The following is an 18,914-nucleotide window of genomic DNA, read 5'->3' on the forward strand; positions in this document are numbered from 1 at the left end:
TCTCTCTCTCTCCCTTCACATCTCCCTCAGTATGTCTGTCTTTCTGTCTCTCCGTCTACACTGCAATCTCAAAGCTTCAGAGCAAAACACTCCACAGAAACGGCCAACTGCTTTCTTCTGGAAAATGTGAAGTCCAAGATGGACAAAGGGGGTGTTGTTGGGGCTGTATTTCTAGACCTGAGGAAAGCTTTTGATACTGTTAACCATGAGGTTCTCATCACAAAACTGTCCAATCATACCTTGAAGGCAGAACCCAGTGTATCAGAGTGATTAATGAGCTTTCGCCCACTCTCAGCTATGATGTGGGCGTGTCCCAAGAGTCAATAATGGGGGCCCTCCTGTTCAGCCTGTACATTAATGATCTACCTTCCGTCTGCACTGGGTCTGAAGTTCAAATGTATGCAGATGATACAGTGATATATGTGCATGCAAAGAGCAAACAACAATCTGCACAAGAACTCACTACTGTAATGGTCCAGGTGACAAAGTGGCTCATGTTTGCATCTCAATGTGAAAAAAACCAGTCTGCATGTTCCTCACAAAGAGGACAACTGATGCCACTGAGCCAGATGTCTATGTGTCAGGGGAGAAGCTCCAGGTGGTATCTGATTTCATGTACCTTGGCATCTTACTTGATTCCAAACTCTCTTTTAAAAAGCTGGTGAAAAAGGTAACTCAAATAACCAAATTCAACCTAGCTAATTTCCGATTCAAATGAAATTGTTTGACTACAGAGGTAGCAAAACTGTACTTCAAATCTATGATACTCCCCAACTGAACATACTGCTTGACTGGTTGGACCCAAGCTTGCTGTACAACATTAAAACCTATTCAGTCTGTCTATAAACAGGCTCTCAAAGTGCTTGATAGGAAGCCCAATAGCCGTCATCACTGTTACATCCTCGGAAAACATGAGATCCTGAGTTGGAAAAATCTTGTGCAATACGCTGACGTATGTCTTGTATTCAAGATCCTAAATGGCCTGGATCCCCCTCCACTCAGTACTTTTGTTAAACAGAAAACCCAAACATATGGCAGCAGATCCACAAGGTCTGCCATGAGAGGTGACTGTATAGTTCCTAAGGAAAAGCACCTTTAGTAAATCTGCTTTCTCTGTGAGAGCTTCACATGTCTGGAACACACTGCCATCAGACACACACAACTGCACCACCTATCACACCTTCACAAAAACATAAAGACATGGCTAAAGGCCAATCAGACTAGTGAACATAATCCCTAGCTGTGTATTTCTGCTTTCCATGTCTGTATCTTGTGAGGTGTGGAAACACTTTGTTGCTTTTATGTATTTTGTTTTGTTGCTTGTTCTATGTTTCTCTGTCTGCATGCTACGTGTTGCTTGTTCTATGTTTCTCTGTCTGCGTGCTACGTGTTGCTTGTTCTATGTTTCTCTGTCTGCGTGCTACGTGTTGCTTGTTCTATGTTTCTCTGTCTGCGTGCTACGTGTTGCTTGTTCTATGTTTCTCTGTCTGCATGCTACGTGTTGCTTGTTCTATGTTTCTCTGTCTGCATGCTACGTGTTGCTTGTTCTATGTTTCTCTGTCTGCATGCTACGTGTTGCTTGTTCTATGTTTCTCTGTCTGCGTGCTACGTGTTGCTTGTTCTATGTTTCTCTGTCTGCATGCTATGTGTTGCTTGTTCTATGGCTCTCTGTCTGCGTGCTACGTGTTGCTTGTTCTATGTTTCTCTGTCTGCATGCTACGTGTTGCTTGTTCTATGTTTCTCTGTCTGCGTGCTACGTGTTGCTTGTTCTATGTTTCTCTGTCTGCGTGCTACGTGTTGCTTGTTCTATGTTTCTCTGTCTGCGTGCTACGTGTTGCTTGCTCTATGTTTCTCTGTCTGCGTGCTACGTGTTGCTTGTTCTATGTTTCTCTGTCTGCGTGCTACGTGTTGCTTGTTCTATGTTTCTCTGTCTGCGTGCTACGTGTTGCTTGTTCTATGTTTCTCTGTCTGCGTGCTACATGTTGCTTGTTCTATGTTTCTCTGTCTGCGTGCTACGTGTTGCTTGTTCTATGTTTCTCTGTCTGCGTGCTACGTGTCGCTTGCTCTATGTTTCTCTGTCTGCGTGCTACGTGTTGCTTGTTCTATGTTTCTCTGTCTGCATGCTATGTGTCGCTTGTTCTATGTCTCTCTGTCTGCATGCTACGTGTTGCTTGTTCTATGTTTCTCTGTCTGCATGCTATGTGTTGCTTGTTCTATGTTTCTCTGTCTGCGTGCTACGTGTTGCTTGTTCTATGTTTCTCTGTCTGCGTGCTACATGTTGCTTGTTCTATGTTTCTCTGTCTGCATGCTACGTGTTGCTTGTTCTATGTTTCTCTGTCTGCGTGCTACATGTTGCTTGTTCTATGTTTCTCTGTCTGCATGCTACATGTTGCTTGTTCTATGTTTCTCTGTCTGCGTGCTACATGTTGCTTGTTCTATGTTTCTCTGTCTGCATGCTACGTGTTGCTTGTTCTATGTTTCTCTTTCTGCGTGCTACGTGTTGCTTGTTCTATGTTTCTCTGTCTGCGTGCTACGTGTTGCTTGTTCTATGTTTCTCTGTCTGCGTGCTACGTGTTGCTTGTTCTATGTTTCTCTGTCTGCGTGCTACATGTTGCTTGTTCTATGTTTCTCTGTCTGCATGCTACATGTTGCTTGTTCTATTTTGCTCTGCATGTGCTCATTGTAATTGTTTTAATAACCTGCCCAGGGACTGCGGTAGAAAATTAGCTGGCTGGCTAAAACCGGCACTTTTACTGAAACGTTGATTAATGTGCACTGTCCCTGTAACAATACAAATGAACTCAACTCAAACTCAACTCAACTCATACAGTATGGAGATTCATAAGAAAGGACTTTCACAATCCCCATTAAGACTCCCAGGTTAACACCATAGAACTCGCCAGGTTGTAGTCCTAAAACACGGAAATTAGTTACCTTTGGTTCGTTCGGCTATTCCTATGGGGGAAATGAATAGGAAAAAAGTGTGGTTTTGGGATAAAGGCAGAAAATAAGGTCTGAGGTTAACATATGCTTTGGAGATCTTACTGTATACGTTATGTTCCATGAGATAATATCAGCCAGTTAACATGAACTTTAGGAATTATGAAGCCTTTAAGTGCTTATGTGCTTGTTTTGATTACATAAAAGCTTCACAATTCACAAAAAGTGACGTTAGCTGATGAAGACTACAGCATACAACAACACTTATAAGATTTCCTAAGCCTATGTTTACCACAGATGTTATTTTCATCATTTATTCAAAAACCCTACAAAAAAAAACATTAATTTCCCCATAGGCTTTGGAAAACGAACCATGGTAGAGTTAGTGTCTACAAAAAGACGGCATTACTATTGCTCTTTATAGTGAAGACCTCATTCACAACTCACGTCCTGATTGGACATCTCCCAGTAAGGCCGCTCCCCGTATGACATCACTTCCCACATGACGATACCGTAGCTCCAGGCATCGCTGGCTGATGAGAACTTCCTGTAGGAGATGGCCTCTGGAGCTGTCCACCTGATAGGGATCTTACCTCCCTGTTCTCACACACACACACACACACACACACACACACACACACACACACACACACACACACACACACACACACACACACACACACACACACACACACACACACACACACACACACACCGAGGTTCCATCTGCTTTGTAACAATACATGCTTGAGGAAATATGTGCCATTTATAGACCATATGCTACAGTCTCACAGTGTGATTGCACTTTTCTGAAGTCTCTTAACAGGTACACACACATTTTCACAGTTTGAGACTTTGTGTCAAGGTACAAGTAAAAGCTCTGAGGTGCTTTAACAGCAGAACTAACCTCCCTCCTCTCTCCCTTTTATTCTCCCTTTCCCTCTCTTTCTCCCCCCCTCTCTTAAAATGAGGGCAGAGTAAAATCACCAGTCGGCACAAATCCTTAGCGTGTATTCTGTCTGTAACCCAACCCCCTGCCCCTTAGTCCTACCAAACCAAAGTCCTTCCGAGTGGAAAATGGTTTACAGACCCGTGAATGCCCCCAAAAGCAACATGTCCTTTTCTGTTCTCTCCCTCTTTCTTTCCCCTCTCTCTTTTCCAGACCCCAGAAAGCACCACTTCCCCTCAGCGTGACTCTGTAACCAGAGAATAGAGGTCACCAGGAGGCCAGGCAGTCAGAGAAGTGCTTTAACTTTCCACTGAAACACTGTGGAAGTGTTTCCTTTGAAGCACACAGACTATACACTCCAGAAAGAGGACAGAAAGAACAACAGAGGATTTATGGAAGTTTTGCAGAGAAATAAATAAAAGTAGCAACATATGACTTGTGTTTCTCTTGTTTGTGTTTGTGTAGGTTTGTGTAGGTTAGAGAACATAGTTACCGTGGTGGTGTAAGCAGCCTCTGGGTCGTCCTCCAGGACTCTGGACAGGCCGAAGTCAGACACCTTACACACCAGGTTGCTGTTGACCAGAATGTTGCGGGCGGCCAGGTCTCTGTGGACGTAGCCCATGTCTGACAGGTACTTCATGCCCGACGCAATGCCACGCAGCATGCCCACCAACTGGACCACTGTAAACTGGCCGTCATGCGTCTAATAAAGAGAGGGACAAGAGAGAGAGAGAGAGAGAGAGAGAGAGAGAGAGAGAGAGCTTTTCATTTGTGATGTCTATTTGTTTGTTTATAATTGAAAATCAATAAACAATAAAGAAAAAGAAAGAAAACAATTGTTCTTCGCTTCTCACCCTCAGGAAAGAGTCCAGAGATCCATTCTCCATGTACTCCACCACAATCATCACAGGTCTGCCTGAAATCACAACACACAGCACCACCAGGTCAGTCAGATCCCAGCAAACATGACCCCATTGGCCCTATCTGGGTGTTCGGTGGGCACGGACTAGCCCACATCAAGCCCACACCAGCCCAACACGGGCTAGCCCACACCAGCCCAACACAGGCTAGCCCACATCAAGCCCACACCAGCCCAACACGGGCTAGCCCACACCAGCCCAACACAGGCTAGCCCACACCAGCCCAACACAGGCTAGCCCACACCAGCCCAACACGGGCTAGCCCACACCAGCCCAACACAGGCTAGCCCACACCAGCCCAACACGGGCTAGCCCACACCAATCCAACACAGGCTAGCCCACACCAGTCCAACACAGGCTAGCCCACACCAGTCCAACACAGGCTAGCCCACACCAGTCCAACACGGGCTAGCCCACACCAGTCCAACACAGGCTAGCCCACACCAGTCCAACACGGGCTATCCCACACCAGCACAACACAGGCTAGCCCACACCAGTCCAACACAGGCTAGCCCGCACCAGTCCAACACGGGCTATCCCACACCAGCACAACACGGGCTAGCCCACACCAGTCCAACACGGGCTATCCCACACCAGCACAACACGGGCTAGCCCACACCAGTCCAACATGGGCTATCCCACACCAGCACAACACGGGCTAGCCCACACCAGTCCAACACGGGCTATCCCACACCAGTCCAACACAGGCTAGCCCACACCAGTCCAACACGGGCTATCCCACACCAGTCCAACACAGGCTAGCCCACACCAGTCCAACACGGGCTATCCCACACCAGCACAACACAGGCTAGCCCACATGAGTCCAACACGGGCTAGCCCACACCAGCACAACACAGGCTAGCCCACATGAGTCCAACACGGGCTAGCCCACACCAGCACAACACAGGCTAGCCCACATGAGTCCAACACGGGCTAGCCCACACCAGCACAACACGGGCTAGCCCACACCAAGCCCAGCTACTTCATAATGTAGAGGCAATGACTCATTAGCATATGTGGGGGCATGGCTTGCAAATACCCCAATTCATGTTGTTAAGTTAAAAAAGAATTCAAGATAAAAACTGCTGACACCATTCAAAACAATGAGTGCTCAGATCTTTAAAGCCAATTATCTCGTAATCATATTTTTTCAGATAGAACCTTACAGTTCGAAGTTCACAAGGTATTTTGGTGAAATCGTTACTGAGAGTGTCGTTCCAGTTGAGGTGTTCCGTTGTGTGACATCAACAAATGAATGATATTGTTCACTGCCAATGACGAAGTCTGTAACAACTTTAGTGTTTTTCTGAAATGACATACCTGGAAGGCAAACCAACAAGGTGGGCTTATCTCAGGTGAAGTGCGGGCTGCCCTACGGGCCACCTGCTTTGGGGCCAATGTAAAGCTGATGAGCAAAGGTTCATTGGTCCAATGTGGGCAGCCTACCTACATAGGTCCAATATTTTAATCCGCATCAGGCCCAAATCGTGACAATGTGGGCATGTTTGTTGGGAAAAGATGGGCTTAATTACAGGCAAAGTGAGGGCTGCCCTCACCAGATATGGGCTGCCCACACTGGGCCAATGCCTTGGGGACCAATGTGGAGCCGAAGAGCAAAGGCACATCGGCCAAATATAGGCAGCTTAAGAGGGGCCAATATTTTTGCCCCCATTGGGGACACATCGTGCCAATGTGGACATGTTTGCTGGAATATGTTAGAGATATGGCTAACAAGCCTGCACACCCAGTAGGCCTCCAGGACCGGAGTTGGAGAACCTTGCACTACAGTAATACTACTATAATCCCAAGCAGAAGTTATCTTCTGCATACTGGGTAGATCACCATTGTGTCAATATTTTTTAGAAGAGCGTAAGGAAGAGTTTCTCTGTGTTTCGGTAATCCCTGTTTGCTGAAGGACTCAGAGTGGAGTCACTCTCTCCATACAGTGGTTAATAAGAGATTAACCAGAGGATAGAATAGATACTTCATTCTACATTTTTGTGTTCAATTGAATTTTGTCCCAACCCCCACAGACACTCAAACGTTGAGAGGCACAGGGTCAGCCATGGTACAGCACCATTGGAGCAGATTGGGGTTTAAATGCAAGGGTTGGTACTCTCTAGCCTCTAGGCTACCTGCTGGCCACATTTGCATTAGCACGCTGTTTCACAGTCAGAGTCTATGGGCCTGGGGAGAGATTAGCGTTAGCCTTTAGCATTAGCATGCTGTTCCCGGTCAGAGTCTATGGGCCTGGGGAGAGATTAGCGTTTCCCTTTAGCATTAGCATGCTGTTCCCGGTCAGAGTCTATGGGCCTGGGGAGAGATTAGCCTTAGCATGCTGGTTCACTGTGAGGGTCTATAGGCCTTGGGAGAGTGGACAGTAATCCACCACTGGATTAATTAACATCCTGTTTGATTAACAGCCTGATCTAATTACTGGCCACTGTTATCACTCTTTAGTCACACCGGAGGGGAGGAGAGGAAGACAGGCGGGAGGTCAAGGGAGTAGAAGGTAAGAGCAGAGCGAGAGAGAGGGAGCTGGGCTTGAGGAGTAAGGACATAAGAGAGGAGTAGAAGAGGGGTTGAAGACAGAGGTCTCCACCTGCCTCCCATGGGTTCACCCATCTCCTCTCTGTGGTCCCCCAGTGGGTGAGTGTGCTGCAGACTGCACTAATTACAAGATTACACACAACATTGCTGAGAGAGAGAGAGAGAGAGAGAGAAAGAGAGCTATGGGCAATTTAATATAGTTTAATAATGGATTAAAGACAGCAGACAGATGTATTTCATTAGAAATCATACAGCCAAATCCATAAAACTACACATTTATAATAAAACAATGTTTTTCAGAGCCCATTGATTTGTGTGTAGCCCATCAAGGACACAGAGTGAGTGTCATGGATCCATGGTAATAAATGAGAGTGAACACTATAGGAAACCCCACTGTTCAAACTCATCAGACATTTCACAGCCCCTGAGCCACACAGGCAGCTGACGGTTTCTGCCAATCGCTCGTTTAGACACGCTAAAGTGACATTCTGTTTATTCCTTACAGTATCCTGTTAATCTGGGTAATTGGCCCAACAGACTGGCAGTAACGACAGGCCCGCTGTGAGGCTGTAATATCGGAATATCAAATCTGAGATGAGAAAAGAAACGGGATGGAAGGTTAAAATGCGTGACCTGCCATGTTTGAATTAGAACTAGGCCTCATTGTCATAGTTACTCAGTTTCCTGTAAAATGTGCTATTTCAATTGCGTCACACTTTTTGGAGGACTTAGTTTCAGTTAACAAATAGCCATTTCAGTGAAGTGAAATAACCTTGGTGCTGATATCCCTGGCCTGCTATTTGACTCCAGTGACTCAGATAGCCAGCCAGGACCTGAAAGGAGCTCTGTGGGGGAGTCAGCCAGGCAGAGAGAGAGAAGAAGTGGTGAATGGAGCAACAGGCTTGCAGAGTTCAGGGGCTGTCTGTCCTTGGTGCTGACCAGATTACACTTCTCTCTCTATCAGGTCAGTAGCTGAGAATCAGCCTTCTCTACGTAAACACCTCTCACTCTCTCACTCTCTCTCTCTCTCTCTCTCTCTCTCTCTCTCTCTCTCTCTCTCTCTCTCTCTCTCTCTCTCTCTCTCTCTCTACAGAAGCCCATCCAGAGAAAAGAATGAGTGTCAAGTGGTGATGAGTGTGGAGCTTTACCTGGTGTTTCTGTTCAGGTAAGATACAGTCACACCCTGATACCTCTCTCTTTTAATGAGTCTCTGAAGAGGTTGAGAAGAAAACAACAGATGGAGAGAGAGAGGGAGAAAAAGAGAGAGAAAGGGAGAGAGGAGTGTCTGAGAGTAAAGAGAGAGATATAGTAGGGAGAAAACGATGGAGAAAGTGACAGAGTGTGTGAAGTACACAGGTGTCTCTACAGAACAGTAGACTAGTGTGGAATGGCTGCTATGCATTGTGCTGTAGTGGGGAATGGCTGCTATGCATTGTGCTGTAGTGGGGAATGGCTGCTATGCATTGTGCTGTAGTGGGGAATGGCTGCTATGCATTGTGCTGTAGTGGGGAATGGCTGCTATGCATTGTGCTGTAGTGGGGAATGGCTGCTATGCATTGTGCTGTAGTGGGGGAATGGCTGCTATGCATTGTGCTGTAGTGGGGAATGGCTGCTATGCATTGTGCTGTAGTGGGGAATGGCTGCTATGCATTGTGCTGTAGTGGGGAATGGCTGCTATGCATTGTGCTGTAGTGGGGAATGGCTGCTATGCATTGTGCTGTAGTGGGGAATGGCTGCTATGCATTGTGCTGTAGTGGGGAATGGCTGGTTGTAATGACTCAGTCCCTGTGTCAGAGGCAGCTATCCCACATAAAGACACACTTCCATCTGTCTATCTGTCCATGCAATTCCCATGATCCTCCTTACTTTTGGTGACCACGCCCTCCAGCCTGATGATGTTTGGGTGGTCAAACTGTCCCATGATGCTGGCCTCTCGGAGGAAGTCCCGCCTCTGGCGCTCCACGTAGCCACCCTTCAGTGTCTTTATCGCCACGGCAATCTCCCTCTTCCCCGGTATCCGCAGACGACCGCTACACACCTCCCCGAACTCACCTGGAATGCACGCACACACACACACACACACACACACACACACACACACACAACACACACACACACACCACACACACACACACACACACACACACACACACACACACACACACACACACACACACACACACACACACACACAGTAACAATATGAAACCACTGGTGGGCACTGTTGCAGTGCAGAGACAACTCCACAACACCTTTAACTCTCTGAATGATTAAACTCTCTAGAACCCACCCTGAAATCTATTCATAGTCTCTCCTCAGTTCTCTGAAACTCTAACAGTTTTTAATTTCCCCCCTGTGAGGGTGTGTGTGTGTGTTAGGCTTTTAGATTGTTATACTGAGCAGAGAGAAATAACACTTAAATCAGATGCTGGGAGAGAGAGCATAAGCTTTCTACTGTATAGGAGAGATATGATTAACTTCCTTTCTGTAAAATGAAAACAGATTGCTTCATATGGCATATTACACTATGTTAATATCACACCCAAATGCCAGACCCTTTCACACCCAGTAGGGTATATATAGAGCACACTGTCTAAAGGAGCTTCTGTAATGGTAGAGAATAAACAGTACTGTAGATATATTGATACCATACCTTGCTTGTTCTTTCCATGCCAATGAAGCGTTTTGAATTGAATTGATAATTGAGGATAGTGCACCTACCTGCTCCAATAACTCTTTCTATACGGATCCGGGTCGGGTCGATCTCTTTGGCAAACTCATGGACAGCCTGGGTAGGATCCTCATAGGTGTCTGGATCTACATAGGCCTTTACCCCCGGGAACGGGAGAGCTGAGGGAGGACAAGAAAAGACAGACAAAACAAGAGAAGCAAAAAGAGGAGAAGAGAAGAAGATAATGAATTCCAGGGACAAAGGTCAAGAGAGGAGAGACTGGTTTCTGACTTTGGTTACTTTGCTACCTGCCTCCTTCTGCCTTTCTTGTTTTTGCTAACCTCTAGCTGTGAGATATCAGTCTCCCTCTCTTTCCAAACAGAACAATCCATGGTCATGCAAAACAGAGCTCCAGCAGTAACCTGAAGACACAATCAACCTCGAAAACATCCACTTCTGGACGAAACTAAACTCTGAAGGTTGGAGAGATACATCAATATATCAGACATGGTTAGAATTGATTGTATGCAAATCGTCCACACAACGTTTCTCTCCAGGGTAGTTCTCTTTAGCATGAAACGGACAGAGAAGCTCAATAAGGTAAAGTGTTTGCGTGGAAAATCTATTTTAAGCTTTAAGTCTCGCCACAGTTTAGCCATTCATCTTTCAACACACAAACTCACAGAAGGCCGAAATAATCATATTCAATTTGTCTGTACACCTCGAATTGATACAATTTAGAGAAATGATGTGAGTCTGTGACTAGAAACGGAGTGTTTGACAGAAAGAGAGAGATAGAGAGAAGACAAGTAGAGAAGGAAAAAGCGACAGACACAGAGAGAGATGTCCTACCATGTCCACTCTGATAGTTGGTCCTCCTCTTCTCCTCTGAGCTCATCTTGGATTTGATGTACCACTGACACCTGGGAGACACAACGACACATTCTGTTACAAGGAACACAGTTATGAAAAACCACATGCTAAAACTGAAGGAGTTCACCTTGTCCATAGAGAGATGAACTAAACCAAACTTGGTCTTGTATCTTGTGTGTGTTTGCCAGGGATGGCTTGTGGAGTGGTGTGACAACTTTTTCACCAGAGAAACTTTGATCAACACATTTCTATTTGAACGTTGGATTCGCCAGCGCAGTCATGTGTGTTTTAATGTGTTTGGGTGTGTATGCATTGGTTAATCACCACTCCTCACACATTCACACTCCGCCAGATGGGCTGAGCTATTCATAGCCCCCTCTTAGCTCAAACACCACTCTCTTTTAAGCAGCCTCTCCTCACACACAAGACAAACACACACAGAGTGGAGAGGATCACAGGTTCACACACCAGCCAGTCAACTTCATTAGCTTTATCATGCTGGAAGAACAGGAAGTAATTAACATCTAGTCTACAGATCTACAGGAGAGACAGAGAGAGAGAGAGTGAGAGAGGGAGGGTGATAGAGAAAGGGAAGAGAGAAAGAGAGAGAGAGGAGGGGAGAGGGGGAGGGAGAGAGAGAGAGAGACAGAGAGAGAGGGAGAGAGGAGGGAGAAAGAAGGGGAGGGAGGGAGAGAGAGAGAGAGAGAGGTACGGTTTATCTATAATGGTGATTAGATAATTAGGTGACTATTAACAGACACACAGAGGGTGTAGCTGTGGCCACCATGCCCCTCGGCTGGCTGGGAGAGGTGGAGTAGGGGAGAACTAGAAAGTGATAGAGACAGAAGAGGAAGTCAGTGCTGGCACCAGTCTGAGAGCTCCATAAAAGAGAATAGATAAACAGATAGTGAGACAAATAAATAGAGAGAAACTGAGAGAGAGAGAGGGGTTACTGCCCTGTCCACGAGCTATTTCACAGGTTATAATCATATCACCACACACACACACACACACACACACACACACACACACACACACACACACACACACACACACACACACACACACACACACACGTCGCTAATGAGGCTGAGGTGTGTTTGTGTGTGTGTGTGTGTGTGTGTGTGTGTGTGTGTGTGTTGTGTGTGTGTGTGTGTGTGTGTGTGTGTGTGTGTGTGTGTGTGGTATCAGTGAGAGACAGCTTGTCAGCTGGTGTTGGCAGAATGACAGACAGGAACTGACAGATTCCACCTGGATGAGGAGCGGAGAGAGGAGGAGAGAGGAGGAGAGAGGAGGAGAGGGGAGGAGAGAGGAGGAGAGGGGAGGAGAGAGGAGGAGAGGGGAGGAGAGAGGAGGAGAGAGGAGGAGAGGGGAGGAGAGGGGAGGAGAGTGGAGGAGAGAGGAGGAGAGGGGAGGAGAGGGGAGGAGAGAGGAGGAGAGAGGAGGAGAGAGGAGGAGAGGGTCAGGGGCTTGGTTAGTCAATTGTTTTAAGTTGAAAAGTGAAAGTTCTCCATGAGTCTGACATTAAGAAGGTTTAAATGACGCTGTTTGGAATTAGTCAGAGACCAAAGCAATCAGCACACTGAGCGGGGAGGGGTCAGTGTGGGAGTGCACAAGCCTGCATGTTGGTGTGTGTGTGTGTGTGTGTGTGTGTGTGTGTGTGTGTGTGTGTGTGTGTGTGTGTGTGTGTGTGTGTGTGTGTGTGTGTGTGTGTGTGTGTGTGTGTGTGTGTGTGTTTGTGAGTGAGTGACTGTGGTTTCCAGTTAGCCAGATCAGAGAGGCTATCAGAGCGCTGGATATCAGTGGGTTGCCAGGTTGGGATCCTGCTGTGTGAGGTCTGAGGCCTGGACACTGACAGAGAAGAGATAGCAACGAAGATAGAGGAGCAGAAGAGAGGGAGAGGGTTATAGGGAGAAGAGGAGGAGAAGATAGAAGAGGAGGAGAGTAGAGACGAGAAGAGACAAGATGAGAGAACAATAATGCCAGTAGCCCTCCAGTGATGGGGTCAGTGTGTTGATTAAAGCTACAATCCTGTCCTTCATCAGACCAGTCCAGCACCACTCTATCACTGACTCACTGGCTTTCATGTCTTGCTGCTGAAAAGAAGACACAGACAGACACACAAAGACACACACACACACACAAAGGCTGAATACACACACAATGTCTGAATACACACACACACAAAAAGACAGAGGCACGCTCTTAAAGGTGTTCTCAGAAAGCAGGGTAAAGGATAGTGTTGCGGCTTTGAGGCTTTACGAGGATATTCAGGAACACACACGCACACCCACCCACCTCTCAATATCAAATCCTGCCTTTAATCTAAAAGTCAATGTAATTCAACATCCTCTCTCCCCTAATATCCACTGAGTCATTACTACATGCTGAAAGTGAAACTTCATATTCATCCTCTCCAGCACCACATCAACATTCAATATGTGAAAATGGCGTGTTCCAATGTTTTGTAGTAAAAAATCATAATCAACTCAATTAGTAGCCAATGGCAACTCATAATTGGTTAAAATCACAGGATGCACACCGATGATGTCATTGGAAACTCTTATCTTCTGTATTCTTTACTACAACACCTAGAAACGTGACATTTTCACATATGTTGATGTTGGTGGGGTGCTGGAGATGATGAGCAGAGGAGAGAGGGATGAGAGGAAAAAGTGTAAAGCGACGAGAGAGGCGAGAAAGGAGAGAGGGATGAGAGTGTTGAAAGATAATGTGGAGAGCAGCAGTGTGTGTTTAGAGTAGGCTGTATGAACGCTGTAAAGTACAGAGATAAACCCACTCCTACACAGGCCGGATGGTCACATATACAAAGACAGATCTACAGTGCCTTCGGAAAGTATTCAGACCCATTTACTTTTTCCACATTAAATTGACGAGGGAAAAAAATGATTTAATACATTTTTGTTAGGTTACAGCCTTATACAAAAATGTATTCAATCATTTTTTCCCTCATCAATCTACACACAATACCCCATAATAACAAAGCAAAAACAGGTTTTTAGAAATGTTTGCTAATTTACATAAAAAACTGAAATATCACATTTACATAAGTATTCAGACCCTTTACTCAGTACTTTGTTGAAGCACCATTGGAAGAAATTACAGCCTTGAGTCTTCTTGCGTATGACTCTACAAGCTTGGCACACCTGTATTTGGAGAGTTTCTCCTATTCTTCTCTGCAGATCCTCTCAAGCTCTGTCAGGTTGGATGAGGAGCATTGCTGCACAGCTATTGTCAGGGCTCTCCAGAGATGTTCAAGTCCGAGCTCTGGCTGGGCCACTCAAGGACGTTCAGAGACTTGTCCCGAAGCAACTCCTGCATTGTCTTGGCTGTGTTCTTAGGGTCGTTGTCCTGATGGAAGGTGAACCTTCGTCCCAGTCTGAGGTCCTGAGCGCTCTGGAGCAGGTTTTCATCATGGATCTCTCTGTACTTTGCTCCGTTCATCTTTGCCTCGATCCTGACTAATCCCCCAGTCCCTGACGCTGAAAAACACCCCCACAGCATGATGCTGCCACCACCATACTTTACAGTAGGGATAGTGCCAGGTTTCCTCCAGACGTGATGATTGGCATTCAGGCAAAAGAGTTCAATCTTGGTTTCATCAGACCAGACAATCTTGTTTCTCATGGTCTGAGAGTCTTCAGGTGCCTTTTGGCAAACTCCAAGCGGGCTGTAATGTGCCTTTCACTGAGGAGTGGCTTCCGTCTGGCCACTCTACCATAAAGGCCTGATTGGTGGAGGGCTGCAGAGATGGTTGTCCTTCTGGAAGGTTCTCACATCTCCATAGAGGAACTCTAGAGCTGTGTCAGAGTGACCATCGGGTTCTTGGTCACCTCCCTGAACAAGGCCTTTCTCCCCCGATTGCTCAGTTTGGCCGGGCAGCCAGCTCTAGGAAGAGTCTTGGTGGTTTCAAACTTCTTCCATTTAAGAATTATTGAGGCCACTGTGTTCCTTCAATGCTGCAGAAATGTTTTGGTACCCTTCCCCAGATCTGTGCCTCAACACAATCCTGTGTCAGAGCTCTATGTACAATTCCAAATCATGTCCAATCAATTTAATTTACCACAGGTGGACTCCAATCAAGTTGTAGAAACATCTCAAGGATGATCAACGGAAACAGGATGCACCTGAGCTCAATTTCTAGTCTCATAGCAAAGGGTCTGAATACTTATGTAAATAAGGTTTTTCTGTTTTGTATTTTTTTTTTATGTGCAAAAATGTCTAAAAAACTGTTTTTCGCTTTGTCATTATGGGGTATTGTGTGTAGATTGCTGAGGATTTTTTATTTATTTAATCCATTTGAGAATAAGGCTGTAATGTAACAAAATGTGGAAAAAGTCAGGGGGTCTGAAGCCTTCCTGAAGGTGCTGTATACATGAGGATAGAGGGACAGGAACATGCACACTTCTGCTTTTAACTGGTTCTTGTTTGAAGCTACTTCTCTGTTCACAGTATCTCAGTTCTCTCCCATACTTAGAAAGCTTTCAGAACAGATAGAACAGAGAGAGAGAGGCTCACACCTACACAGATTGAAAGGTCATCTCAAAGGTTTCATCACACACCGAAACATCCTACTTTTAACTGTTCTTTGTTGTATTACTGTATGTAGGCCTCTCAGTAAAGAGGGAGCTGTCCACATTTAGTGCTGTCCATGGTGCTGAATTCTTATTTAGTCCTGTCTGTGGTGCTGACTGTTGTCTGTGGTGCTGGTTGTTGTCTGTGGTGCTGGTTGTTGTCTGTGGTGCTGGCTGTTGTCTGTGGTGCTGGTTGTTGTCTGTGGTGCTGGCTGTTGTCTGTGGTGCTGGTTGTTTTCTGTGGTGCTGGTTGTTATCTGTGGTGCTGGTTGTTGTCTGTGGTGTTGGCTGTTGTCTGATGACCTATTAGTCCCTTGGGACATTTCCCAAGTCCCCAGGAAAGGTGTGTGTGTGTGTGTGTGTGTGTGTGTGTGTGTGTGTGTGTGTGTGTGTGTGTGTGTGTGTGTGTGTGTGTGTGTGTGTGTGTGTATTCATCTTACCGCCCGGTGATGAGGAAGAAGAGGGTGAGGATGATGAGGAGAGTGAAGCCGCCCACGGCTGCCGTGACGATCACCAACACTTGACCCTGGTCTGAAGCCATGTCCGACGCTACAGGGAGGGGACAAATTAATTGATTGATTATTGATTTACAATTCTGAACTGGGTAGTTTGCGTCCTGGATGCGAATTGGCTGAAATCTGTGGTATATTAGAAATTATAAACTGGGTGGTTGGAGCCCTGAATACTGATTGGCTGAATGCATGGGTATAACAAAATATATACCATGGGTATGATGCAAAATATCTTGTTTACTGTTCTAATTATGTTGGTAACCAGTTTATAATAGCAATAAGGCACCTCAGGGGTTTGTGGTATATGGCCAATATACCACGGCTAAGGGCTGTATCCAGGCACTCAGCTTTCCGTCCGGCATTATTGCTAAAGTATACCCATACAGCCATATCACTGGTAGAGGTGACGTCACAAAAACTATATACATTCACATGATTAAGTGAGAAATGTTTTTGCAAGACAATTTAACTACACACTATTGTATTTTTTATAAAAGCAGACTGGGGAGCAGGGGTTGGAACCAAAATGATTTTCCAATCGTTTCATTCTGAACAGAACCATTATTTTATTATTATCGTTTCACTGTTCTGACCAGCAAAATAAAGTTTTGAACTGCTTCGACCCCCCAAAAAGTTCTGGTTTATATTGTTCCTTTCTAACCCTCTGATATTTATTTTTTACATTTCATTCAACATTAAATTACTTTACTAATGGACAGAGCAGCTTCCTGTGGAGCGGGAAAGCTATGTACATGCATTGGACAGACAAGTGTAGTGTAGGGTGCGAGATGCGGCTGAAATTTTTCGGGTGAGGAGAGCGCTGGGCATGATTCGCTGGGCATCTTGTTGTTATGACATGCATTATCTGAATTAGGCCAAGAGAATTATACCTACGAAGATCAGCTTCTATGAAGGAACTTTGAAAGTCTTTGAACTTGGCTTAACTAACGTTGGACCAGAGCTAGCCCTTGATCATGACTCTCAGTTCCATTATGTTACACATAATGAGAGCTAGACCACAGCTAGCTAACAAACTTGTGTGTGCAGAGCGGCATCAGAAGTAAAATAAAAACAAATCTTACCTTTTCGTAGTTAATGAATCGAATGTGAAACGTGATAACTATAGTATCCTTAACTTAAGGCTTGAAAAAGTTAATCCATTCTTCTCTAATTAAAAATCTCTCTCCCTAATTTCTGAATCACGCCTGTAATGTCAGTAGTTACAGTAGACTATGCATGCTTCGGAGGGAGGGGAGGGGCAGATATCCTACACACACACACACTGGCAAATATTTTCAGCTCACAGAAAGGCAGACACTGAAATAAGTTTCTGAGTGACAGTGAGGGCTTTACATAGGCGCTTTGTTGAGTTTTTCTGTGGGACTGGAAAAAAAAGGCTGTAACGAAAAAAAAAGTTATTAACTGGTTCCCATGCTTTTAAAATAATGGTTCTGTTCAGGAACAGTATAGATAACTTCTGTTCTCGGTTCTGGTTCTGTTCCTCAAAATATTTCTTTATTTTTGGGTTTTCGGTTCTGTTCCGTGAACCAGTTCCAACCCCTGCTGGGGAGAGAAAAAGCACTTTTATTAGTAATAATATAAATTGTTAGTATTAACTGACTTGAATTCAATATGGAGAGATTGTTGAACTCTTGGTCTGAAAAACAACCATCTTTTAGAAGGAATAATTTATATGCTTGGTGCCATTTAATTAATATTAATCATTCAAGAAATTGATTTAGTCTCTGATCATTTGCCTAAATTGGCCCCATTTGATATTCATGATTTTCCCGTCTCTCTGTCTCTTTACAGGACTAACGAATCCCACATAATAATTGAAAGATGATGGCTATTAGCAAACTTATTTCTACAATATTTCAAACTTAATGAATATGAATTGGAGATCAGGATGTGTGGCCCCCAACGCAGACCCAAATATGAGAGAGAGAGAGGGAGGGAGAGAGTGAGAGTGAGAGAGAGAGAGAGAGGGAGGGAGAGAGAGAGAGAGAGAGAGAGAGAGAGAGAGAGAGAGAGAGAGAGGGAGGGAGAGGGAGGGAGAGAGTGAGAGGGAGAGAGAGAGAGCTGTGAGCGTGTGTGTATTTGACTTTCGGAGGGAATATAATTGAAAGTGTGTGTGTACGTGTGGTTGTATGAGGGTCGGAGCATGTGTGTGTGTGTGTGTCTGTAGCTGGGGATGGGTCTAGACAGAGGTAATTGCCAGTCAGACGTGAAGAGAGGAACAGCTGATCTGAGGAGTAGATGACTTTACAGGACCATTCTCCTAACCAAGGATTCACACACTGTTTAACACACACTCTGAAGCCTTAAGTAACCAGACGGGCCTGATTGATGCTGCACTAATGGGACCGAGGTGAGCATGTGTGTGTGTGTGTCTGAAAGGGGGGAATCTAAAGGGCTGTAATGACCGTATATAGGGAGGAGAGGGAAGATGTTAGATGGGAAGAGATGGAAGGAGAGGCAGAGCAGGTAGGGAGAGACAAGGTAGACGCAGGAAGCGAGGGATAAAGGTGAAAGAGGGAAGAGAGTGCAGGAAAAGGAATCGAGAGGAGGGTATTTTCTCCTAGATAAAAGGGCAGAACAAAGTCAGGCCCGGACTATCTGATCCACTAGATAAAGAAAGTTCTTCAGCCGGATAGATGAGAGGACAGGGAGAAAAGAGGAGAGATCACGAGACCAGATCAGCGGTTAGAGTGGGCCGGCGCTGACCGGTACATATTTCTACTGCTCGAGTTCTAGCACCTCTTCTAAAATACGTCTGCTAAAATAGATAGAAACCCTGGTACAGACAAATTAAAGTGAGAACCCTGACAAGAACTGTCATCAGGACAGAAAAACAAACACAGGTCTGGCTCTGTTAGAATTCAGCATGGCCACTGTGAGGGA

The 18,914-nt window shown here is 45.5% G+C and overlaps 1 protein-coding gene across 1 annotated transcript in view; it reads right to left on the reverse strand.

The window, feature by feature from the left end:
* Window positions 1-18,914, reverse strand: part of LOC106586540 (ephrin type-A receptor 6) — a 255,977-nt gene that overhangs the window by 2,910 nt on the left and 234,153 nt on the right. Inside the window, exons 9-15 of the mRNA XM_045707380.2 lie at window positions 15,939-16,047; window positions 10,883-10,953; window positions 10,081-10,209; window positions 9,226-9,411; window positions 4,744-4,805; window positions 4,383-4,592; window positions 3,388-3,537 (exon numbers count right to left, since the gene is read on the reverse strand). Coding sequence (XP_045563336.1) covers window positions 3,388-3,537; window positions 4,383-4,592; window positions 4,744-4,805; window positions 9,226-9,411; window positions 10,081-10,209; window positions 10,883-10,953; window positions 15,939-16,047 — 917 coding nt within the window. The remainder of the gene's footprint in view (window positions 1-3,387; window positions 3,538-4,382; window positions 4,593-4,743; window positions 4,806-9,225; window positions 9,412-10,080; window positions 10,210-10,882; window positions 10,954-15,938; window positions 16,048-18,914) is intronic.

Source organism: Salmo salar, chromosome 25 (genome assembly GCF_965601325.2).
Source record: "Salmo salar chromosome 25, fSalSal1, whole genome shotgun sequence".
NCBI lineage: Eukaryota > Metazoa > Chordata > Actinopteri > Salmoniformes > Salmonidae > Salmo > Salmo salar.